Consider the following 23,699-nt stretch of genomic DNA (forward strand, 5'->3'; position numbering starts at 1 on the left):
GACAGACACACAGAGAAAGAGAGAGAGAAAGGGGAGAGGAGTGGTGTAACTGTAGAAGCAATATACTTATAAAGAGAGATGGAGGTTTGTACAATAGTTGAGGGAGGAGAGAGAAGCGAATACCAGAAGGGAAAGGCAGATACACAGATACACTACATTACCAAAAGTATGTGGACACTTGCTCGTTGAACGTCTCATTCCAAAATCATGGGCATTAATATGGAGTTAGTCCCCCTTTGCTGCTATAACAGCCTCCACTCTTCTGGGAATGCTTTCCACTAGAAGTTGGAACATTGCTGCGGGGACATGCTTCCATTCAGCTACAAGAGCATTAGTGAGGTCAGGAACTGATGTTGGGCGATTAGGCCTGGTTCGCAGTCGGCGGTCAAATCAAATCAAATCAATATCAAATGTTATTTGTTACATACACATGGTTAGCAGATGTTAATGCGAGTGTAGCGAAATGCTTGTGCTTCTAGTTCTGACAATGCAGTAATAACCAACGAGTAATCTAACCTAACAATTCACAACAACTACCTTATACACACAAGTGTAAAGGGATGAAGAATATGTACATAAAAATATATGAATGAGTGATGGTACAGAACGGCATAGGCAAGATGCAGTAGATGGTATCGAGTACAGTATATACATATGAGATGAGTAATGTAGGGTATGTAAACATTATATTAAGTGGCATTGTTTAAAGGGGCTAGTGATACAGATTTTTACATACATTTTTCCATTATTAAAGTGGCTGGAGTTGAGTCAGTATGTTGGCAGCAGCCACTCAATGTTAGTGGTGGCTGTTTAACAGTCTGATGGCCTTGAGATAGAAGCTGTTTTTCAGTCTCTCGGTCCCTGCTTTGATGCACCTCTACTGACCTCGCCTTCTGGATGATAGCGGGGTGAACAGACAGTGGCTCAGGTGGTTGTTGTTCTTGATGATATTTATGGCCTTCCTGTGACATCGGGTGGTGTAGGTGTCCTGGAGGGCAGGTAGTTTGCCCCTGGTGATGCGTTGTGCAGACCTCACTACCCTCTGGAGAGCCTTACGGTTGTGGGTGGAGCAGTTGCCGTACCAGGCGGTGATACAGCCCGATAGGATGCTCTCGATTGTGCATCTGTAAAAGTTTGTGAGGGTTATAGGTGACAAGACAAATTTCTCCAGCATCCTGAGGTTGAAGAGGCGCTGCTGCGCCTTCTTCAACACGCTGTCTGTGTGGGTGGACCAATTCAGTTTGTCCGTGATGTGTATGCCGAGGAACTTAAAACTTACTACCCTCTCCACTACTATCCCGTCGATGTGGATAGGGGGGTGCTCCCTCTGCTGTTTCCTGAAGTCCACAATCATCTCCTTTGTTTTGTTGACGTTGAGTGTGAGGTTATTTTCCTGACACCACACTCCGAGGGCCCTTACCTCCTCCCTGTAGGCCGTCTCGTCGTTGTTGGTAATCAAGCCTACCACTGACGTGTCGTCTGCAAACTTGATGATTGAGTTGGAGGCGCACATGGCCACGCAGTCGTGGGTGAACAGGGAGTACAGGAAAGGGTTCAGAACGCACCCTTGTGGGGCCCCAGTGTTGAGGATCAGCGGGGTGGAGATATTGTTTCCTACCCTCACCACCTGGGGTCGGCCCGTCAGGAAGTCCAGTACCCAGTTGCACAGGGCGGGGTCGAGACCCAGGGTCTCGAGCTTGATGACGAGTTTGGAGGGTACTATGGTGTTAAATGCTGAGCTGTAGTCGATGAACAGCATTCTCACATAGATATTCCTCTTGTCCAGATGGGTTAGGGCAGTGTGCAGTGTGGTTGTGATTGTGTCATCTGTGGACCTATTGGGTCGGTAAGCAAATTGGAGTGGGTCTAGGGTGTCAGGTAGGGTGGAGGTGATATGGTCCTTGACTAGTCTCTCAAAGTACTTCATGATGACGGAAGTGAGTACTACGGGGCGGTAGTCGTTTAGCTCAGTTACCTTAGCTTTCTTGGGAACAGGAACAATGGTGGCCCTCTTGAAGCATGTGGGAACAGCAGACTGGGAAAAGGATTGATTGAATATGTCCGTAAACACACCAGTCAGCTGGTCTGCGCATGCTCTGAGGACACGGCTGGGGATGCCATCTGGGCCTGCAGCCTTGCGAGGGTTAACACGTTTAAATGTTTTACTCACGTCGGCTGCAGTAAAGGAGAGTCCGCAGGTTTTGGTAGCGGGCCATGTCGGTGGCACTGTATTGTCCTCAAAGCGAGCAAAGAAGTTGTTTAGTCTGTCTGGGAGCAAGAAATCCTGGTCCGCGACGGGGCTGGATTTTCTTTTTGTAATCCGTGATTGACTGTAGACCCTGCCACATACCTCTTGTGTCTGAGCCGTTGATTTGCGACACTACTTTGTCTCTATACTGACGCTTAGCTTGTTTGATTGCCTTGCGGAGGGAATAGCTACACTGTTTGAATTCAGTCATGTCACCTTGCCCTGGTTAAAAGCAATGGTTCGCGCTTTCAGTTTCGCGCGGATGCTGCAATCAATCCAACGTTTCTGGTTTGGGAATGTTTTAATAGTCGCAGTGGGTACGACATCGCCGATGCACTTGCTAATAAACTCGCTCATCGAATCAGCGTATTGGTCAATGTTGTTGTTTGACGCAATGCGGAACATATCCCAGTCTACGTGATCGAAGCAATCTTGAAGCGCGGGATCAGATTGGTCGGACCAGCGTTGAACAGACTTGAGCGCAGGAGCTTCCTGTTTTAGTTTCTGTATGTAGGCGGGGAGCAACAAAATGGAGTCGTGGTCAGCTTTTCCGAAAGGAGGGCGGGAGAGGGCCTTATATGCGTCGCGGAAGTTAGAATAACAATGATCCAGGGTTTTGCCAGCCCTGGTAGCACAATCGATATGCTGATAGAATTTAGGGAGTCTTGTTTTCAGATTAGCCTTGTTAAAATCCCCAGCTACAATGAATGCAGCCTCAGGATATGTGGTTTCCAGTTTGCATAGAGTCAAATGAAGTTCGTTCAGGGCCATCGATGTGTCTGCTTGGGGGGGAATATATGTGGCTGTGATTATAATCGAGGAGGATTCTCTTGGTAGATAATGCGGTCGACATTTGATTGTGAGGAATTCTAAGTCAGGTGAACAGAAGGACTTGAGTTCCTGTATGTTGTTATGATCACACCACGTCTCGTTAATCATAAGGCATACCCCCCCGCCCCTATTCTTACCAGAAAGATGCTTGTTTCTGTCGGCGCGATGCGTGAAGAAACCAGCTGGCTGTACCGACTCCGATAGCTTGTCTCGAGTGAGCCATGTTTCCGTGAAGCAAAGAATGTTACAGTCTCTTATGTCTCTCTGGAATGGTACCTTTGCTCGGATTTCGACTACCTTGTTGTCAAGAGACTGGACATTGGCGAGTAGTATGCTCGGGAGCGGTGCGCGATGTGCCCGTCTCCGGAGCCTTACCAGAAGACCGCTTCGTCTGCCCCTTTTACGGCGTCATTGTTTTGGTTCGCCGGCTGGGATCCGATCCATTGTCCTGGGTGGTGGGCAAAACAGAGGATCCGCTTCGGGAAAGTCGTATTCCTGGTCGTAATGATGGTGAGTTATATCCAATAGTTCCTCCCGGCTGTATGTAATAAAACCTAAGATTACCTGGGGTACCAATGTAAGAAATAACACGTAAAAAACAGAATACTGCATAGTTTCCTAGGAACGCGAAGCGAGGCGGCCATCTCTGTTGGCGCCGGAAATTCCAATTAATCCCAAAGGTGTTTGATGGGGTTGAGGTCAGGGCTCTGTGCAGGCCAGTCAAGTTCTTCCACACCGATCTCGAAAAACAATTTATCTATGGACCTCGCTTTGTGCACGGGAGCATTGTCATGCTGAAACAGGAAAGGGCCTTCCCCAAACTGTTGCCACAAAGTTGGAAGCACAGAATTGTCTGGAATGTCATTGTATGCTGTAGCGTTAAAATTTCCCTTCTCTGGAACTAAGGGGCCTAGCCGAACCATGAAAAACAGCCTCAGACCATTATTCGTCTTCCACCAAACTTTACAGTTGGCACTATGCATTGGAGTAGGTAGCGTTCTCCTGGCATCCGCCAAACCCAGATTTGTCCGTTGGACTGCCAGATGGTGAAGCGTGATTCATCACTCCAGAGATTGCGTTTTCACTGCTCCAGAGTCCAATGGTGGCGAGCTTTACACCACTCCAGGCAACACTTAGCATTTCACTTGATGATCTTAGGCTTGTGTGTGGCTGCTCACCCATGGAAACCCATTTCATGAATCTCCCAACTACAGTTCATTGCAAAAGTATTCATCCCCCTTGACGTTTTTCCTATTTTGTTGCATTACAGCCTGTAATTTAAATGTATTTTATTTGGATTTCATGTAATGGACATACACAAAATAGTCCAAATTGGTGAAGTGAAATTTAAAAAATAACTTGTTTAATTTTAAAAAAAAGAATTATAAACAGAAAAGTGGTGCTTGCATATGTATTGACCCCCTTTGCTATGAAGCCCCTAAAAAAGATCTGGTGCAACCAATTACTTTCCGAAGTCAAATAATTAGTTAAATAAAGTCCACCTGTGTGCAATCTAAGTGTCACATGATCTGTCACATGATCTCAGTATATATACACCTGTTCTGAAAGGCCCCAGAGTCTGCAACACCGCTAAGCAAGGGGCACCACCAAGCAAGCGGCACAATAAAGACCAAGGAGCTCTCCAAACAGGTCAGGGACAAAGTTGTGGAGAAGTACAGATCAGGGTTGGGTTATAAAAAAATATCAGAAACTTTGAACATCCTACAGAGCACCATTAAATCCATTATTACAATTTTTTAAGAATATGGCACCACAACAAACCTGCCAAGAGAGGGCCGCCCACCAAAACTTAAGGACCAAGCAAGGAGGGCATTAATCAGAGAGGCAATAAAGAGACCAAAGATAACCCTGAAGGAGCTGCAAAGCTCCACATCGGAGATTGGAGTATCTGTCCATAGGACCACTTTAAGCCGTAATGCCACAGAGCTGGTCTTTACGGAAGAGTGGCCAGAAAGAGCCATTGCTTAAAGAAAAAAATAAGAAAACACGTTTGGTGTTCGCCAAAAGGCATGTGGGAGACTCCCCAAACATATGAAAGAAGGTACTCTGGTCAGATGAGACTAAAATAAATAAAAATTGTCATCAAGGAAAACGCTATGCCTGGCTCAAACCCAACACCTCTCATCACCCCGAGAACAACATCCCCACAGTAAGCATGGTGGTGGCAGCATCTTGCTGTGGGGATGTTTTTAATCGGCAGGGACTGGGAAACTGGTCAGATTTGAAGGAATGATGGATGGCACTAAATACAGGGAAATTCTTGAGGGAAACCTGTTTCAGTCTTCCAGAGATTTGAGACTGGGACGGAGGTTCACAATCCAGCAGGACAATGAGTGTAAGCATACTGCTAAAGCAACAATCGAGTGGTATAAGGGGAAACATTTAAATGTCTTGGAATGGCCTAGTCAAAACCCAGACCTCAATCCAATTGAGAATCTGTGGTATGACTTAAAGATTGCTGTACACCAGCGGAACCCATCCAACTTGAAGGATCTGGAGAAGTTTTGCCTTGAAGAATGGGCAAAAATCCCAGTGGCTAGATGTTCCAAGCTTATAGAGACATACCCCAAGAGACTTGCAGCTGTAGTTGCTGCAAAAGGTGGCTCTACAAAGTATTGACTTTGGGGGGGGAATAGTTACGCACGCTCAAGTTTTAAGTTTTTTTTTTCTTCACAAGAACAAATATTTTGCATCTTCAAAGTGGTAGGCATGTTGTGTAAATCAAATGATACAAACCCCCAAACAATCTATATAAATTCCAAGTTGTAAGGCAATAAAATAGGAAAAATGCCAAGGGGGTGAAAACTTTCGCAGGCCACTGTAACAATTCTTGTGCTGACGTTGTTTCCAGAGGCAGTTTGAAACTCGGTAGTGAGTGTTTGCAACTGAGGAAAGATGATTTTTATGCGCTACGCCTTTCAGCACTCGGCGGTCCCGTTCTGTGAGCTTGTGTGGCCTACCACTTCGTGGCTGAGCCGCTGTTGCTCCTAGACGTTTCCACTTCACAATAACAGCACTTACAGTTGACCGGGGCAGCTCTAGCAGATCAGAAATGTTATGAACTGACTTGTTCGGAAGGTGGCATCCCATGACGGTGCCACGTTGAACGTCATTCTATTGCCAATGTTTGTCTATGGAGATTGCATGGCTGTGTGCTCGATTTTATACACCTGTCAGCAACGGGTGGTGCTGAAATAGCCGAATCCACTAATAGTAGTGTATATCTATGTATATGTTGAAAAGGGAGTAGGAAAGGAGAGTACATGAAAGGAAGAGAAATCATGAAATAGAGGGAGAAGAGAAAATAGAGTGAAAAGAGAAAGGATAGAAAGAGAACAAGCGAAAGAAAGAGATGGAGCAAGTTACTGAGAGAGAGAGAGAGAGAGAGAGGAGGGGAGCAAGTTACTGAGAGAGAGAGAAAGAGAGAGGAGGGGAGCAAGTTACTGAGAGAGAGAGAGAGAGAGAGAGAGAGAAGAGGGGAGCAAGCGAATGAGAGAGAGTGTGTGTGTGTGCTGCTGCAGTAACCTGTTTTTAGCTGCTGCAGATGATCAATCACACAGTAAAGCCTTAGGACACAGGAACTCTCCCCCTCTCTCTCTGTCTGTCACTCTCTGTCCCTCTTGTTCACTCTCTCACCCTCTCTTCCTCTTGCTCTCTCTCTACCTCTCTCTCTCTCTCTCTCTCTCTCCCCCTCTCTCTCTGTCTGTCACTCTCTGTCCCTCTTGTTCGCTCTCTCACTCTCTTTTCCTCTTGCTCTCTCTCTACCTCTCTCTCTCTCTGTCTGTCACTCTCTGTCCCTCTTGTTCGCTCTCTCACCCTCTCTTCCTCTTGCTCTCTCTCTCTCTCTCTCTCCGTCTGTTACTCTCTGTCCCTCTTGTTTGCTCTCTCACCCTCTCTTCCTCTTGCTCTCTCTCTACCTCTCTCTCTCTGTCTGTCACTCTCTGTCCCTCTTGTTCGCTCTCTCACCCTCTCTTCCTCTTGCTCTCTCTCTACCTCTCTCTCTCTGTCTGTCACTCTCTGTCCCTCTTGTTTGCTCTCTCACCCTCTCTTCCTCTTGCTCTCTCTCTACCTCTCTCTCTCTGTCTGTCACTCTCTGTCCCTCTTGTTCGCTCTCTCACCCTCTCTTCCTCTTGCTCTCTCTCTACCTCTCTCTCTCTGTCTGTCACTCTCTGTCCCTCTTGTTCGCTCTCTCACCCTCTCTTCCTCTTGCTCTCTCTCTACCTCTCTCTCTGTCTGTCACTCTCTGTCCCTCTTGTTCGCTCTCTCACCCTCTCTTCCTCTTGCTCTCTCTCTATCTCTCTCTCGCTCTACCTCTCCTCTCTCTCTCCCCCTCTCTCTCTCTCTCTCTCTCTGTCTGTCACTCTCTGTCCCTCTTGTTCGCTCTCTCAACCTCTCTTCCTCTTACTCTCTCTCTACCTCTCTCTCTCTGTCTGTCACTCTCTGTCCCTCTTGTTCGCTCTCTCACCCTCTCTTCCTCTTGCTCTCTCTCTATCTCTCTCTCGCTCTACCTCTCCTCTCTCTCTCCCCCCCCTCTCTCTCTCTCTCTCTCTGTCTGTCACTCTCTGTCCCTCTTGTTCGCTCTCTCACCCTCTCTTCCTCTTACTCTCTCTCTACCTCTCTCTCTCTGTCTGTCACTCTCTGTCCCTCTTGTTCGCTCTCTCACCCTCTCTTCCTCTTGCTCTCTCTCTACCTCTCTCTCTCTGTCTGTCACTCTCTGTCCCTCTTGTTCGCTCTCTCACCCTCTCTTCCTCTTCCTCTCTCTCTACCTCTCTCTCTCTGTCTGTCACTCTCTGTCCCTCTTGTTCGCTCTCTCACCCTCTCTTCCTCTTCCTCTCTCTCTACCTCTCTCTCTCTGTCTGTCACTCTCTGTCCCTCTTGTTCGCTCTCTCACCCTCTCTTCCTCTTGCTCTCTCTCTACCTCTCTCTCTGTCTGTACTCTCTGTCCCTCGTCTCTCACCTCTCTCCCTCCTCTCTCTCTACCTCTCTGTCTGTCACTCTCTGTCCCTCTTGTTCGCTCTCTCACCCTCTCTTCCTCTTGCTCTCTCTCTCTGTCCCTCTTGTTCGCTCTCTCACCCTCTCTTCCTCTTGCTCTCTCTCTCTCTCTCTCTCTCTCTCTCTCTCTCTCTCTCTCTCTCTCTCTCTCTCTCTCTCTCTCTCTCTCTCTCTCTCTCTCTCTCTCTCTCTCTCTTTGTGTCTCTCCCTCTTTGTGTCTCTCTCTCTATCTCAACCTTTTTCTCTGTCTCTCCATGTCTATAACTCTTTCTATCTCATTCTCTCTTTCTCTCTTTTTGTCTCTCTCTCTTTCATTCATTTTTCTCACACGCATACACACACGCTTCACACTTATACACAGATGGCACACACACATACACTGCTCCCAGCTGGGGTCTCTATGGTTAGCTCCTTTTGAATGGCGATTTTTCTTTTAGAAGTGTGGCTCTTTGAAGATGAAAAGCTACTGGCCTTTCTAGCCACCTCTGCCCTGACACCTTGATACTACAATGACCAGGGGATGCATACATGCACACACAATAAACATTTACACTTCAAACACATGCTCACTTTTCCTTCACACACCTGTAAACCGTCTTCTTCTCAACATATATCCTGAGACACATTGCCAAACAACACACTTAATACACATGCAGAATATGACTGTACAGGAAGGAAGGAAGGAAGGAAGGAAGGAAGGAAGGAAGGAAGGAAGGAAGGAAGGAAGGAAGGAAGGAAGGAAGGAAGGACGGAAGGAAGGAAGGAAGGAAGGAAGGAAGGAAGGAAGGAAGGAAGGAAGGAAGGAAGGAAGGAAGGAAGGAAGGAAGGAAGGAAGGAAGGAAGGAAGGAAGGAAGGAAGGAAGGAAGGAAGGAAGGAAAGAAAATAAAGAATGATGGAAGGAAGAAAGGAAAGAAGGAAAGAAGGAAGAAAGGAAAGAAGGAAAGAAGGAAAGAATGATGGAAGGAAGAAAGGAAAGAAGGAAAGAAGGAAAGAATGATGGAAGGAAGAAAGAAAAGAAGGAAAGAAGGAAGAAAGGAAAGAAGGAAAGAAGGAAAGAATGATGGAAAGAAGAAAGGAAAGAAAAAGAAAGAATGAAGGAAGGAGGGATGGAGGGAATATGATAGGCTCATATATTTTCTCATCCCCATAATGGCTAAGGTAAGAATCAACGTAATTGAGCATTAGAAGACACATTCTAAAGATGGATGACCTAGTACGCTGATATTTGTTGCTCACTGCATTTGTTTTTACTAAACAGTAGGTTCTAAATAGTATGTAGCATGATATGTACACAACATGTAGGTTTTGTATGCAAGTTAGATTTTGGACACGGCCATTGAGTTCTATCCGTAGTAGAACAGTGAGGAGCTGTCCATTGTAGAACAGTGTGGAGAACTGTGAGGAGCTGTCCATTGTAGAACAGTGTGGAGAACTGTGAGGAGCTGTCCATTGTAGAGCAGTGTGGAGAACTGTGAGGAGCTGTCCATTGTAGAACAGTGTGGAGAACTGTGAGGAGCTGTCCATTGTAGAACAGTGTGGAGAACTGTGAGGAGCTGTCCATTGTAGAACAGTGTGGAGAACTGTGAGGAGCTGTCCATTGTAGAACAGTGTGGAGAACTGTGAGGAGCTGTCCATTGTAGAACAGTGTGGAGAACTGTGAGGAGCTGTGCATTGTAGAACAGTGTGGAGAACTGTGAGGAGCTGTCCATTGTAGAACAGTGTGGAGAACTGTGAGGAGCTGTCCATTGTAGAACAGTGTGGAGAACTGTGAGGAGCTGTCCATTGTAGAACAGTGTGGAGAACTGTGAGGAGCTGTCCATTGTAGAACAGTGTGGAGAACTGTGAGGAGCCGTCCATTGTAGAACAGTGTGGAGAACTGTGAGGAGCTGTCCATTGTAGAACAGTGTGGAGAACTGTTCCATTGTAGAACAGTGTGGAGAACTGTGAGGAGCCGTCCATTGTAGAACAGTGTGGAGAACTGTGAGGAGCTGTCCATTGTAGAACAGTGTGGAGAACTGTGAGGAGCTGTCCATTGTAGAACAGTGTGGAGAACTGTGAGGAGCCGTCCATTGTAGAACAGTGTGGAGAACTGTGAGGAGCTGTCCATGGTAGAACAGTGTGGAGAACTGTGAGGAGCTGTCCATTGTAGAACAGTGTGGAGAACTGTGAGGAGCTGTCCATTGTAGAACAGTTTGGAGAACTGTGAGGAGCTGTCCATTGTAGAACAGTGTGGAGAACTGTGAGGAGCTGTCCATTGTAGAACAGTGTGGAGAACTGTGAGGAGCTGTCCATTGTAGAACAGTGTGGAGAACTGTGAGGAGCTGTCCATTGTAGAACAGTGTGGAGAACTGTGAGGAGCTGTCCATGGTAGAACAGTGTGGAGAACTGTGAGGAGCTGCCCATGGTAGAACAGTGTGGAGAACTGTGAGGAGCTGTCCATTGTAGAACAGTGTGGAGAACTGTGAGGAGCCGTCCATTGTAGAACAGTGTGGAGAACTGTGAGGAGCTGTCCATTGTAGAACAGTGTGGAGAACTGTGAGGAGCTGTCCATTGTAGAACAGTGTGGAGAACTGTGAGGAGCTGTCCATTGTAGAACAGTGTGGAGAACTGTGAGGAGCTGTCCATGGTAGAACAGTGTGGAGAACTGTGAGGAGCCGTCCATTGTAGAACAGTGTGGAGAACTGTGAGGAGCTGTCCATGGTAGAACAGTGTGGAGAACTGTGAGGAGCTGTCCATGGTAGAACAGTGTGGAGAACTGTGAGGAGCTGCCCATGGTAGAACAGTGTGGAGAACTGTGAGGAGCTGCCCATGGTAGAACAGTGTGGAGAACTGTGAGGAGCTGCCCATGGTAGAACAGTGTGGAGAACTGTGAGGAGCTGCCCATTGTAGAACAGTGTGGAGAACTGTGAGGAGCTGTCCATGGTAGAACAGTGTGGAGAACTGTGAGGAGCTGTCCATTGTAGAACAGTGTGGAGAACTGTGAGGAGCTCCTTTGGTTAAAAAAGGGTCATTGTCTCAGGTAAAGTCTTGCCTGGGTTGAACCTCTCTCTAAATGATATTTGAATGGCTCAAGCCTTGGTTCCAAACTGTCAAACTCAAGATTAGCTGGCCACTCTTTCCTCATACTGTGTGTGCGAAGTTGTGCCTCTACAAGCCAGATTCTTACGACGTTTACTTCTCAGACAGACTTGCTTAAAGCCTTGACATTATGCTAACCTCTGATCTGTTGCGTGTATCTGTCAGATGATGTGACATACAGTATAAGAAAGATCAGGAAACAATTTTTATTTGAGCCTATCATATTCCCTGGAGTGGTTGAAAAATGAGTTTTAATGACTCCAACCTAAGTGTATGTAAACTTCCGACTTCAACTGTATGTATGTGTGTGTGTGTGTGTGTGTATATGGGAGGGAGTGTGTGTGTGTGTGCGTGTTTTCCTGCGTGTGTGTTCATCAGGGTAGAAACTGAGGATTTTCATAGGTAGCTAGTTCGTATGACCTAAATACTAGTGTGCATTCGTGCATATAAATGTAGGTGCACTCAAATGGTTCCAAGCTGAAACTGTATGTATGCGCAGCTTATACATGTGTGTCTGTGTGTGCATGCTTGTGTGGGTGTGTGTGCTTGGGTGTATGTGCTAGCTTGTGTGTGTATTATTTACATGCAAGTGTGTGTTTCACTATACAACTGAGGATATTAGAAGAAAAGAAAAAACATATCAATCAAGCTCCCCTTGGCCCGGTTACCACGGTGATGCAAAGATTCTAGCAAGGAGCCAAGGTCCCTGTTGCCATGGAAACAGTTATGAATGAGAAGGGCCCCGGTAACCGTGGAAACGGTGTGAATGAGCCTTGTTGCTTTGATGATAAATTCTGTAAAGGTGGACAGACCTGGTGGGGTTGAGGAGCTGTTGGTGCAAGACTGCCATCTTCATCTTCTTCATCATCATCATCATAGTTGTCTTCTTCTTGCACACACATGCACACACACACATATACACTATTGACAGTTTCCTGTGAGGCAGATAGGCAAGTAACTCCCAGTAGATGTCTCTCCTGTCAGCACTGTTAACGCTATCCCCTACATACACACGCGCAGACACACGCGCAGACACACACACACACACACACACTTTTTCTCCCTCCACACACACACCTGCTTTGTCAGTGTGAATCCCTCACTTTAACCTCAATATCCCACCTTGTCTTCAGCGCTGGACCTTCCAGGCTGACAAACCAGCACCTCGTCCTTCCTTCCCTGTCTCCCTCCCTCATTCTCACTTCCCTTTACCTCTTCTGGTAGGACAGTCTCTGTATCCCCGGCTGTCATCAGGGCTAGCGATTTCTAACTCCCATAGCATCCCTCTACGTATCTAGCACAGGAAGATAGCTTAATTGCCCCTGAGGGGATAAATATAGTTATATAGAATTGAAATCCCATAGCAAGTACTTGCCTTGTAGCACAGATAGCTAACTCCCATAGGATTTACCTGCATTCCTAGCACGGATAGCTAACTCCCATTGTTTTTACCTGTGTTCCTAGCACCGACAGCTAACTCCCATAGGATTTACCTGCATTCCTAGCACGGATAGCTAACTCCCATAGGATTTACCTGCATTCCTAGCACGGATAGCTAACTCCCATAGGATTTACCTGTGTTCCTAGCACGGATAGCTAACTCCCATTGTTTTTACCTGTGTTCCTAGAACAGTTAGCTAACTCCCATAGGATTTACCTGTGTTCCTAGCACAGATAGCTAACTCCCATTGTTTTTACCTGTGTTCCTAGCACAGATAGCTAGCTTCCATAGTATTTACCTGTGTTCCTAGAACAGTTAGCTAACTCCCATAGGATTTACCTGTGTTCCTAGCACAGATAGCTAACTCCCATAGGATTTACCTGTGTTCCTAGAACAGATAGCTAACTCCCATAGGATTTACCTGTGTTCCTAGAACAGATAGCTAACTCCAATAGGATTTACCTGTGTTCCTAGAACAGATAGCTAACTCCCATAGGATTTACCTGTGTTCCTAGCACAGATAGCTAACTCCCATAGGGTTTACCTGTGTTCCTAGCACAGATAGCTAACTCCCCTAGGATTTATCTGTGTTCCTAGCACAGATAGTAACTCCCATAGGATTTACCTGTGTTCCTAGCACAGATAGCTAACTCCCATAGGATTTACCTGTGTTCCTAGCACAGATAGATAACTTCCATTATTTAACCTTTATTTACCTAGGCAAGTCAGTAAAGAACAAATTCTTATTTACAATGACGGCCTACCCCGGGCCAAACCCTAACCCGGACAACGCTGGGCCATGTGTGCACCGCCCTATGGGACTCCCAATCACGGCCGGTTGTGATACAGCCTGGAATCAAACCAGGGTCTGTAGTGATGCCTCTAGCACTGAGATGCAGTGCCTTAGACCGCTGCGCCACTCGGGAGCAGATAGCTAACTCCCATAGGATTTAACTGCGTTCCTAGCGCAGATAGCTAACTCCCATAGAATTTACCTGCGTTCCTAGCGCAGATAGCTAACTCCCATAGGATTTACCTGCGTTCCTAGCGCAGATAGCTAACTCCCATAAGATTTACCTGCGTTTCTAGCGCAGATAGCTAACTCCCATAAGATTTACCTGCGTTCCTAGCGCAGATAGCTAACTCCCATAGGATTTACCTGCGTTCCTTGCGCAGACAGCTAACTCCCATAGGATTTACCTGCGTTCCTAGGGCAGATAGCTAAGTCTCATAGGATTTACCTGCGTTCCCTGCGCAGACAGCTAACTCCCATAGGATTTACATGCGTTCCTAGGGCAGATAGCTAAGTCTCATAGGATTTACCTGCGTTCCCTGCGCAGACAGCTAACTCCCATAGGATTTACCTGCGTTCCTAGGGCAGATAGCTAACTCCCATAGGATTTACCTGCGTTCCTAGGGCAGACAGCTAACTCCCATAGGATTTACCTGCGTTCCTAGGGCAGATAGCTAACTCCCATAGGATTTACCTGCGTTCCTAGGGCAGATAGCTAACTCTCATAGGATTTACCTGCGTTCCCTGCGCAGACAGCTAACTCCCACAGGATTTACCTGCGTTCCTAGAGCAGATAGCTAACTCCAGAACATAGTCAGTCACACCAGCCTCTCTGGTGAAGCTATTAAGCTGAAAGTGTGTGTGAGTCGTTAAGCACAGAGCTTCCTAAACTGGGCTCTGTGGACTCACTGTTGTTCCTCAACCAGACACCCCACCAGGCCTCGGTGGGAAGGCTTTCAACGATGTGTCATTCAGATTGTATTACACTGACACATCCTCATTCCCTAGTGTTTAGGTGTGCTGTCAGACTAACGGTGGGCCCCTGAGACTCTCCTGTGTTGTAGTGGTCCATGTGGAGGGGAGAGACACCTATTGAGTAGTGATGTGCAGTTTGCGAATTATTCATTATTTTTGAATTACCCTTTTTAATGCCTCTAGAGTCATGATTCATTTTTCTGAGTGACTTGTTTGTTTTAGTTGTTTGTTTGACCTGTTGGCTGCGATGCAAGAGTCCTACAGCAGGATTGATGCACGCTCTTCCGACTCAGCGGCTCCAGAGACAAACAGCTGATCATGCTGCAGGCATTGTTTCAAACTGATAATATATTACATGGTGCAAGAATGAATGCAATTAATTGATTATTGAATGTTATGATGGACCCAGCTTCGTAGAACCAAAACTACAAAGCTGCTCAAAACAAACTCAAACTCGAGAATGACCTGCAGTTCGCGAACAACATTGTGCTTATCACGGCAGTCAAGCAATGTATTCCACCAAGAGTCGAATGCACTGGTGCAACAGGATCAGCCAGTTAAACTGTGCCATGCAGCTCTTAGCAGAAGGACTATTGGAAAACGTTGATGATTCCCAGTCAGTCAGAGAGATAACTGGAAGTCAGACAACGTGAGAGAACATCCTCTCCTTCACACACAAACACTCCTCCTCACCAACACACACACTCCTTCACAGAAACACACACACACACTTATCTTTCTGTCCCTCTCAGTTTTTCCTACACAATGTGTGTGTGTGTGTTTTTGTGTGTGTGTGCGTGTGTGTGCATGTTTGTGTGTGTGCATGTGTCTGTGCATGCGTGCATAAATGTTTGTGTGTGTGTGTGTATAGTGAGGTACAGATAGAGTCCTGATGAGTTGGCAGTGGCCATGGCTCTCAGACAGAGTTTATAAATAGAAGGAATAAAGATGGGGAACAATGAGCCAGTCAACAACTCTCAATCATACAGCCTGTGCTCTCTCTCTCTCTCTCTCTCTCTCTCTCTCTCTCTCTCTCTCTCTCTCTCTCTCTCTCTCTCTCTCTCTCTCTCTCTCTCTCTCTCTCTCTCTCTCTCTCTCTCTCTCTCTCTCTCTCTCTCTCTCTCTCTCTCTCTCTGTCTCTCTCTCTGTCTCTCTCTCTCTCTCGCTCTCTTTCTCTTTCACTCTCTCTCTCTCTCTCTCGCTCTCTCTCTCGCTCTCTTTCTCTTTCTCTTTCACTCTCTCTCTCTCACTCTCTCTCTCTCTCTCTCTTTCGCTGTCTCTCTCTCTCTCTCTCTCTCTATATCTCTCTATCGCTCTCTTTCGCTCTCTCTCTCTCTCTTTCTCTCGCTCTCTTTCTCTTTCGCTCTCTCTCTCTCTCTCTCTCTCTCTCTCTCTCTCTCTCTCTCTCTCTCTCTCTCTCTCTCTCTCTGTCTCTCTCTCTCTCTTTCTATCTCTCTCTCTCTCTTTCTATCTCTCTCTCTCTTTCTCTCTCTCTCTCTCTCTCTTTCGATCTCTCTCTATCTCTTTCTCTCGCTCTCTCTTTCTCTCTCTCTCTCTCTTTCTCTCTCTCTTTCTCTCTCTCTCTCTCTCTCTCTCTCTCTTTCTCTTTCTCTCTCTCTTTCTCTCTCTCTCAATTCAATTCAATTCAAGGGGCTTTATTGGCATGGGAGACATATGTTTACAATGCCAAAGCAAGTGAAATAGATAATAAACAAAAGTGAAATAAACAATAAGATATTAACTGTAAACATTACACTTACAAAAGTTCCAAAAGAATAAAGACATTTCAAATGTCATATTATATATATATATATACAGTGTTTATATAGCATTCTAGTTTTCTCTGTTTTCTGTAAATTCTTTCCAATGTGTCAAGTAATTATCTTTTTGTTTTCTCATGATTTGGTTGCTCTTTCTCTCTTTCTCTCTCTCTCTATCGACTTCCCTGTTCCATCTCTTGATTGACTCGTGGCTCATTCATGCATTCACATTATTGACTTATTCATTCACTCGCTGAAAGTCTTCTTCTTATCCAAGTGATTAGTGTAAATGATTAACAGATGATGTCACTAAAACCCCCGGCAACCGACACACATTGATTGGCTGATGCTACAAATGTTCCTAAAAAATATTCAAATACTATAATTATTCCTTCTCTTTATTTCCCCTCTTCCCTCTGTCTCACTCTCTCCCTCTCTCCACCTCCTCTCTCTCTCTCTGCTCCATCTCTCTCTGTAGGATCCTGTCTACAGTGGGATCGGACTTCGATTTGCGGACTCTGAGAGCGGTCCGTGTGCTGAGACCCCTCAAACTGGTGTCTGGGATACCCAGTAAGTCTTGGGACGTATGGATGTGTGGGACGGAGAGAACGACTAGCTACCTCCCTAATAGTCTTATTTCATCTGATACCATAAGAGGAGGGGAGGGGGAGGACACTTCTGATTAAGTTACATCATTTTTATCGGGATTTGGGGATTTAGGTCAGAGTTTTTTAACTTTGTCTGTTGTTTCTGTTAAACAATGTGCGCTGTCTCCCCCAGGCCTCCAGGTGGTCCTCAAGTCCATCATGAAGGCTATGATTCCACTGCTGCAGATCGGCCTGTTGCTATTCTTCGCCATCCTCATGTTCGCTATCATCGGCCTGGAGTTCTACATGGGCAAATTCCATACTACCTGCTTCGACATTCACACAGGTAAATCGGTGGGTCGGTTGGTTGGATGGTCAGACAGTCAGTCAGTTAGTCAGTCAGTCAGTCAGCATGCCAGTCAGTCTGATAGTCAGTCTGCCAGTCAGTCAGTCAGTCAATCAGTTAGTCAGTCAGTATGACAGTCAGCCAATATGTCAGTCAGTCAGTCTGCCAGTCAGTCACCCAGTCAGTTTGTGCCAGTCAGCATACCAGTCAGGCAGTATGCCAGTCATTCTACCAGTCATTGCCAGTCATTCTACCAGTTAGTCAGTCAGCCAGTCAGTCGCCAGTCAGTCAGTCAGTCAGTATGACAGTCAGTTAGTCAATCAGAATGCCAGTTAAATCAGTGACAAAAATACTGTCAATTCAATATGAATCAAAGAAGATCTAGCTCTTAAATAATATGTTGATCCCCAAACTCTCTGTACCCCTGTAGATGAGATTCGCGAGGAGTTTCCGTGTGGGACCGAAGCCCCGTCGAGACTATGTCCAAACGGGACCACGTGTCGAAAGTATTGGCTGGGGCCTAACTACGGCATCACCCAGTTTGACAACATCCTGTTTGCCGTGCTCACAGTCTTCCAATGTATTACCATGGAGGGATGGACTGACCTGCTCTACTATGTGAGTTACGGTACTTCACATCACAGTGGTTCTGTATTAGAGGTATTATGGTATTTAATTGATGGTTAAAGAGCTGGACTATTATGTGAGTTACTGTAGAGTTGGGTTAGGGTTTGAGATCGGGTTTGGTTTTGGGTTTAAGATCAGGAGTTTGGGTTTGGTTTTAGGTTTAGGTGTGGCTTGAGATCGGGTTTGGTTTTGTGTTTGTGTTTGGGATTGGATTCAGGATTGGTTTGGGGTTTGAGATCGGGTTCAGGTTTCGTTTTGGGTTTCGGTTAGAATTGAGGCAGGATAAGCTGATCTTAAATCTGTGGGGCAACTACAACCTGGATAATAGATTTCTATGGTATTTACTAGTAAATTACATGGTAAATACCCACCAATTCGTACAATACATGTTTCACTGCTATACAAATATGCCCATAGCATTTACTCATATACTGTATTGTGTGCCCATACCTAAGACACAGTGAATAGTGCCCTGCTGCCAGTGGCAATGGTTGCTATGGTGACGGAGAGGTGGATGAGGGTAGTGGGGGAATGTGAGTGTAGTCCCATCCACAGCAGTCTCTATGGGCCCATATTCAATATACCCCCTTCCCTCTCTTCCCCCTCTTCTCTTTCCCACACCTCTCTCTTTCCTCGCTCTCTCTGCTTCCTTAATCTGTCTCTCCATCTCCATTCCTCTTCGCTTCTTCCTACTCCCCCCACCTCACCACACCCAATTACTCACTGTAATTACTCCCCCTTTCTCCCTTTCTCCCTTCCTCTTCACCCCCCTTTCCCCCACCCGCTTCCCTGCTTCTCTCTCCTCCATCAGTCCCACTCGGTGGCGGTGCTGCTCTATATTTAACAGGGCTGTTCAGTCAGAGTTATTCTTGCAGCTGCTGAGGAAGAAAGTGCTGAAAGTTTAATGGCTAAAAAGGCTGCAGTACATTCAGTACAGGACACAGCAACAGCAGCCACGCCCACAGACATAGGGAGGGAGGGAGGGAGGGAGGGAGGGAGGGAGGGAGGGAGGGAGGGAGGGAGGGAGGGAGGGAGGGAGGGTGGAAAGAGTGTTACATTCTGTGATGGACTCTGTTGGGGGGGAAATACAGCAAGATGGGGAGGGTTTAGAGAGAGGGAGAGAAAGGGGGGTTGGAGAGAGAAGGGAAATGGAGGGTTGAGAGAGGGAGAGAAAGGGGGGTTGGAGAGAGAAGGGAAATGGAGGGTTGAGAGAGGGAGAGAAAGGGGGGTTGGAGAGAGAAGGGAAATGGAGGGTTGAGAGAGGGAGAGAAAGGGTGAGGGAAAAAGAGAGAGGAAGACAGCTGAACTGTTTAAATGGCAGATACTCTGGACAATATACTGTATGAAACGATGTCCTAATCATCCCCGTATTGTGGTGACCCCGTCCCAGTTCATGAAAAGGTCCTATTTTTTGGCTTTATAAAATCTACATCTCAGTATAACCTCTCTAGTCAAACAAGGGAAAGATGAATTACTAGATCAAAATGTGTGTGTGTGTGTGTTTTCAGAGCAACGATGCCTCAGGGAGCGCGTGGAACTGGATGTACTTCATTCCCCTCATCATCATCGGCTCTTTCTTCATGTTGAACCTGGTCCTGGGTGTACTGTCTGGGTAAGTGTGTGCGTGTGTGTGCACGCATGTGTTTGTGTGTGGGCGCACGTGCGTGTGTGGGACATGTGTGTGTGTGTTTCGTGTGCGTGTGTGTGTATACAATATGTCTGTGTATATGTCATTGTATACATCTATATGTGTGTTTCATTTGATATGTGTGTGTTAATGTGTGTGTGTGTGTCTACCACAGGGAGTTTGCCAAAGAGAGAGAGCGAGTGGAGAACAGGAGTGAGTTTCTGAAGCTGAGGAGACAGCAGCAGATAGAGAGAGAGCTCAATGGATACCTGGAGTGGATTTGTAAAGCAGGTACATTATCATCATATAGAACTACACACAAAACATACTTGGAACCCTATGTTACATATTTATGTTATATATGTAATATATTTATGTTATATATGTTACATATTTATGTTATATATTTATGTTATATATTGAGGTTATATATTTATGTTATATATGTTATATATTTATGCTATATATTTATGTTACATATGTTATATATTTATGTTGTATATTTATGTAATTTATGTTACATATTTATGTTATATATGTTATATATGTATGTTAATTATGTTATATATTTATGCTATATATTTTATATATTTATGTAATTTATGTTACATATTTATGTTATATATTTATGTTAAATATGTTACATATTTATGTTATATATTTGTTATATATGTTATATATTTATGCTATATATTTATGTTACATATGTTATATATTTATGTTATATATTTATGTAATTTATGTAACATATTTATGTTATATATGTTATATATTTATGTTATATATGTAATATATTTATGTTACATATGTTATATATTTATGTTATATATTTATGTTATATATTTATGTTATATATTTATGTTTAATATGTTATATATTTATGTTATACAGTATATGTTACATATTGCCATATAAATTCCCATATTATTGTTTACTTCACTTTTTCTTCCTATAGAAGAAGTGATCTTAGCAGACGATGAAGACCCTGATGCATTTGACGGTATTTACCCATGTGTGTGTGTGTGTGTGTGTGTGTGTAGTGACATAGATATGATGTTAGAATGTATATAGAGACAGACAATGAGAAAATATAACATTGTGTAAATGTATCATCTTTGCTAGTGTAAATGTTGCATCTTTCCTAGTGTAAATGTAGCATGTTTTCTAGTGTAAATTTAGCATTTTTGCTAGAGTAAATGTAGAATATTTGCTAGTGTAACCGGAACATCTTTGCTAGTGTAAATGTAGCATCTTTGCTAGTGTAAATGTAACATATTTGCTAGTGTAAATGTTGCATTTTTGCTCGTGTAAATGTAGAATATTTACTAGTGTAACCAGAGCATTTTTGCCACAATAAATGTAGCATCTTTCCTAGTGTAAATGTAGCATATTTTCTAGTGTAAATGTAGCATATTTCCTATTGTAAATGTAGCATCTTTGCTAGTCTAAATGTATCATCTTTACTAGTATACATGTAGCATCTTTGCTAGTTTAAATGTATCATCTTTACTAGTATACATGTAGCATCTTTGCTAGTCTAAATGTATCATCTTTACTAGTATACATGTAGCATCTTTGCTAGTCTAAATGTATCATCTTTACTAGTATACATGTAGCATCTTTGCTAGTCTAAATGTATCATCTTTACAAGTGTAAATGTAGCATCTTTACTGGTGTAAATGTATCATCTTTACTAGAGTAAATCTATAATATTTGCTAGTGTAAATGTAGAATATTTACTAGTGTAACCAGAGCATCTTTGCTAGTGTAAATGCAGCATCTTTGCTAGTGTACATGTAGAATATTTTCTTGTGTAAATGTAGCATCTTTCCTATTGTAAATGTTGCAGCTTTGCTAGTGTAAGTGTATCATATTTACTAGTGTATAGGTATCATCTTTACTAGTCTAAATGTATCATCTTTGCTAGTGTATATGTACAATTTTACTAGTGTAAAAGTAGCATCTTTGCTCGTGTAAATGTAGCATCTTTGCTAGTGTAAATGTAGCATCTTTCCTATTGTAAATGTTGCAGCTTTGCTAGTATAAATGTAGCATCTTTGCTAGTGTAAATGTAGCATCTTTGCTAGTGTAAATGTAGCATCTTTGTTAGTGTAAATGTAGCATCTTTACTAGTGTAAATGTAGCATCTTTGCTAGTGTAAATGTAGCATCTTTACTAGTGTAAATGTAGCATCTTTGCTTCTGTGCCAATGTTTGTTTGTGTGTTCTATAGTGAGCAGTTGTGCGTCACTGTGTTCTATTTTTCCCATTCAGGCACCCGCAGGAGACCCACCATCAAAAACCACAAGAACAAAACAGATCTCCTTAACCCAGAGGATGGGAATGGAGACCTGGCAGTGGGTAAGAAACACCACACACACGCACACGCACACACAAGATGTTACATGCTAACCAAATGTGTGTTTTTCTCTCCACTCTTGTCCCCACCCCCCTCTCCTTTTCCCACTCTTCTCCTCTCCTCCATCCCCCTCTCCTCTTCCCACTCTTCTCCTCTCCTCCATCCCCTCTCCTCTTCCCATTCTTCTCCTCTCCACCATCCCCCTCTCCTCTTCCCATTCTTCTCCTCTCCTCCATCCCCTCTCCTCTTCCCACTCTTTTCCTCTCCTCCATCCCCTCTCCTCTTCCCATTCTTCTCCTCTCCTCCATCCCCCTCTCCTCTTCCCATTCTTCTCCTCTCCTCCATCCCCTCTCCTCTTCCCATTCTTCTCCTCTCCTCCATCCCCCTCTCCTCTTCCCATTCTTCTCCTCTCCTCCATCCCCTCTCCTCTTCCCATTCTTCTCCTCTCCTCCATCCCCTCTCCTCTTCCCATTCTTCTCCTCTCCTCCATCCTCTTCTCCTCTTCCCACTCTTCTCCTCTCCTCCATTCCCCTCTCCTCTTCCCACTCTTCTTCTCTCCTCCATCCCCCTCTCCTCTTCCCACTCCTCTCCTCCATTCCATTCTCCTCTTCCCACTCTTCTCCACTATCCCCCTCTCCTCTTCCCATTCTTCTCCTCCATCCCCCTCTCCTCTTCCCACTCTTCTCCTCTCCTCCCAGGTTCTCCCTTTGCGCGGGCCAGTCTGAAGAGTTCAAAGCTGGAGGGCTCTAACTTCCATAAGAGGGAGCGTCGTCTGCGTTTCTTCATCAGACGGATTGTGAAGACCCAGTATTTCTACTGGAGTGTACTGTGTCTGGTGGGACTTAACACCATGTGTGTGGCTGTAGTACACTACGACCAGCCTGAACCACTCTCAGACTTCCTCTGTGAGTAGACATACTGGGAGGGAGGTACGGAGGGAGGGAGGTACGGAGGGTGGGAGGGAGGGAGGTACGGAGGGAGGGAGGGAGGGAGGGTGGGAGGGAGGGAGGTATGGAGGGTGGGAGGGAGCGGGGAGGTATGGAGGGTGGGAGGGAGGGAGGGATAGAGGGATAGAGGGTGAGAGGGATGAAGGATGGATGGAAATTCTAGATACTTTTCTTTATTTCTCTCTCTACCTCTCTGTCATGCTGGCTTAAAGGAGATTCTGTCACGTTGGCTTATTAAAGGAGATTCGGGAGACAGACACAGGAACGCGTAATAAGGTTTTTTATTAAGCCCCAAATTATGGCGTGCCGTGTAAAGGCACGGGGACGAAGACCAAACAAACACATAACAGAAACACAGGGTTGAAACCCAAACAAAAGAGCGAGGAGTACCTCGAATAAATAACACACGCGCACAATGATTAACACACGGGACCAGACCCGTTATCATCTGCTCAATCCACAAGGGCACGAAAGCCCAAAACACATAGCACAGGTACTCACACGCACCAACGGACATAGTAACAATAATCGACAGCCCAATGGAAACCTAAGGGCACACTTATACAAGTACTAATCAGTGGGAATAGGGGACAGGTGTGCGTAATGAAAGTTCCTCTCTGATTGCTTCTTACAGGGAATTTTTCAATGCCCCTCTTTATTCCTTTTCTTTTGATATCATCCTCCTGCATTTTCTTGCTTGCTCGCTCATGTCTGATCTTTCCCGCTCTCTCCCCCTGTTCCCTCTCTCTTTTCACCTCTTCCAGACTTTGCAGAGTTCGTCTTCTTGAGTATCTTCATGTCTGAGATGGGTATAAAGATTTATGGACTGGGGTCACAGCCTTACTTTCACTCCTCCTTTAACTGCTTTGACTGCATTGTGAGTGGTGGAACTCGTCTACTCTAGGGTACACACACACACACACACACACACGCACGCACGCACACACACACACGCACGCACGCACGCACACACACACACACACACGCACACACACACACACCAATACAGTAAACACACAAACTCACATATCATTTTTGACCGCATGTTTTGGATAACATCACTAATC

At 45.1% G+C, this 23,699-nt stretch overlaps 1 protein-coding gene across 13 annotated transcripts in view; it reads left to right on the forward strand.

Moving 5' to 3' along the window:
* Nucleotides 1–23,699, forward strand: part of cacna1aa (calcium channel, voltage-dependent, P/Q type, alpha 1A subunit, a) — a 174,699-nt gene that overhangs the window by 65,629 nt on the left and 85,371 nt on the right. For all 13 annotated transcript variants that reach the window (XM_071397673.1, XM_071397663.1, XM_071397572.1 and 10 more), the window contains exons 4-12: nt 16,619–16,710; nt 16,921–17,073; nt 17,504–17,691; nt 19,209–19,312; nt 19,503–19,618; nt 20,283–20,327; nt 21,601–21,687; nt 22,384–22,590; nt 23,397–23,509. In XM_071397673.1, the coding sequence (XP_071253774.1) occupies nt 16,619–16,710; nt 16,921–17,073; nt 17,504–17,691; nt 19,209–19,312; nt 19,503–19,618; nt 20,283–20,327; nt 21,601–21,687; nt 22,384–22,590; nt 23,397–23,509 (1,105 nt within the window). The remainder of the gene's footprint in view (nt 1–16,618; nt 16,711–16,920; nt 17,074–17,503; nt 17,692–19,208; nt 19,313–19,502; nt 19,619–20,282; nt 20,328–21,600; nt 21,688–22,383; nt 22,591–23,396; nt 23,510–23,699) is intronic.

Source organism: Salvelinus alpinus, chromosome 1, assembly GCF_045679555.1.
Source record: "Salvelinus alpinus chromosome 1, SLU_Salpinus.1, whole genome shotgun sequence".
Lineage (NCBI taxonomy): Eukaryota > Metazoa > Chordata > Actinopteri > Salmoniformes > Salmonidae > Salvelinus > Salvelinus alpinus.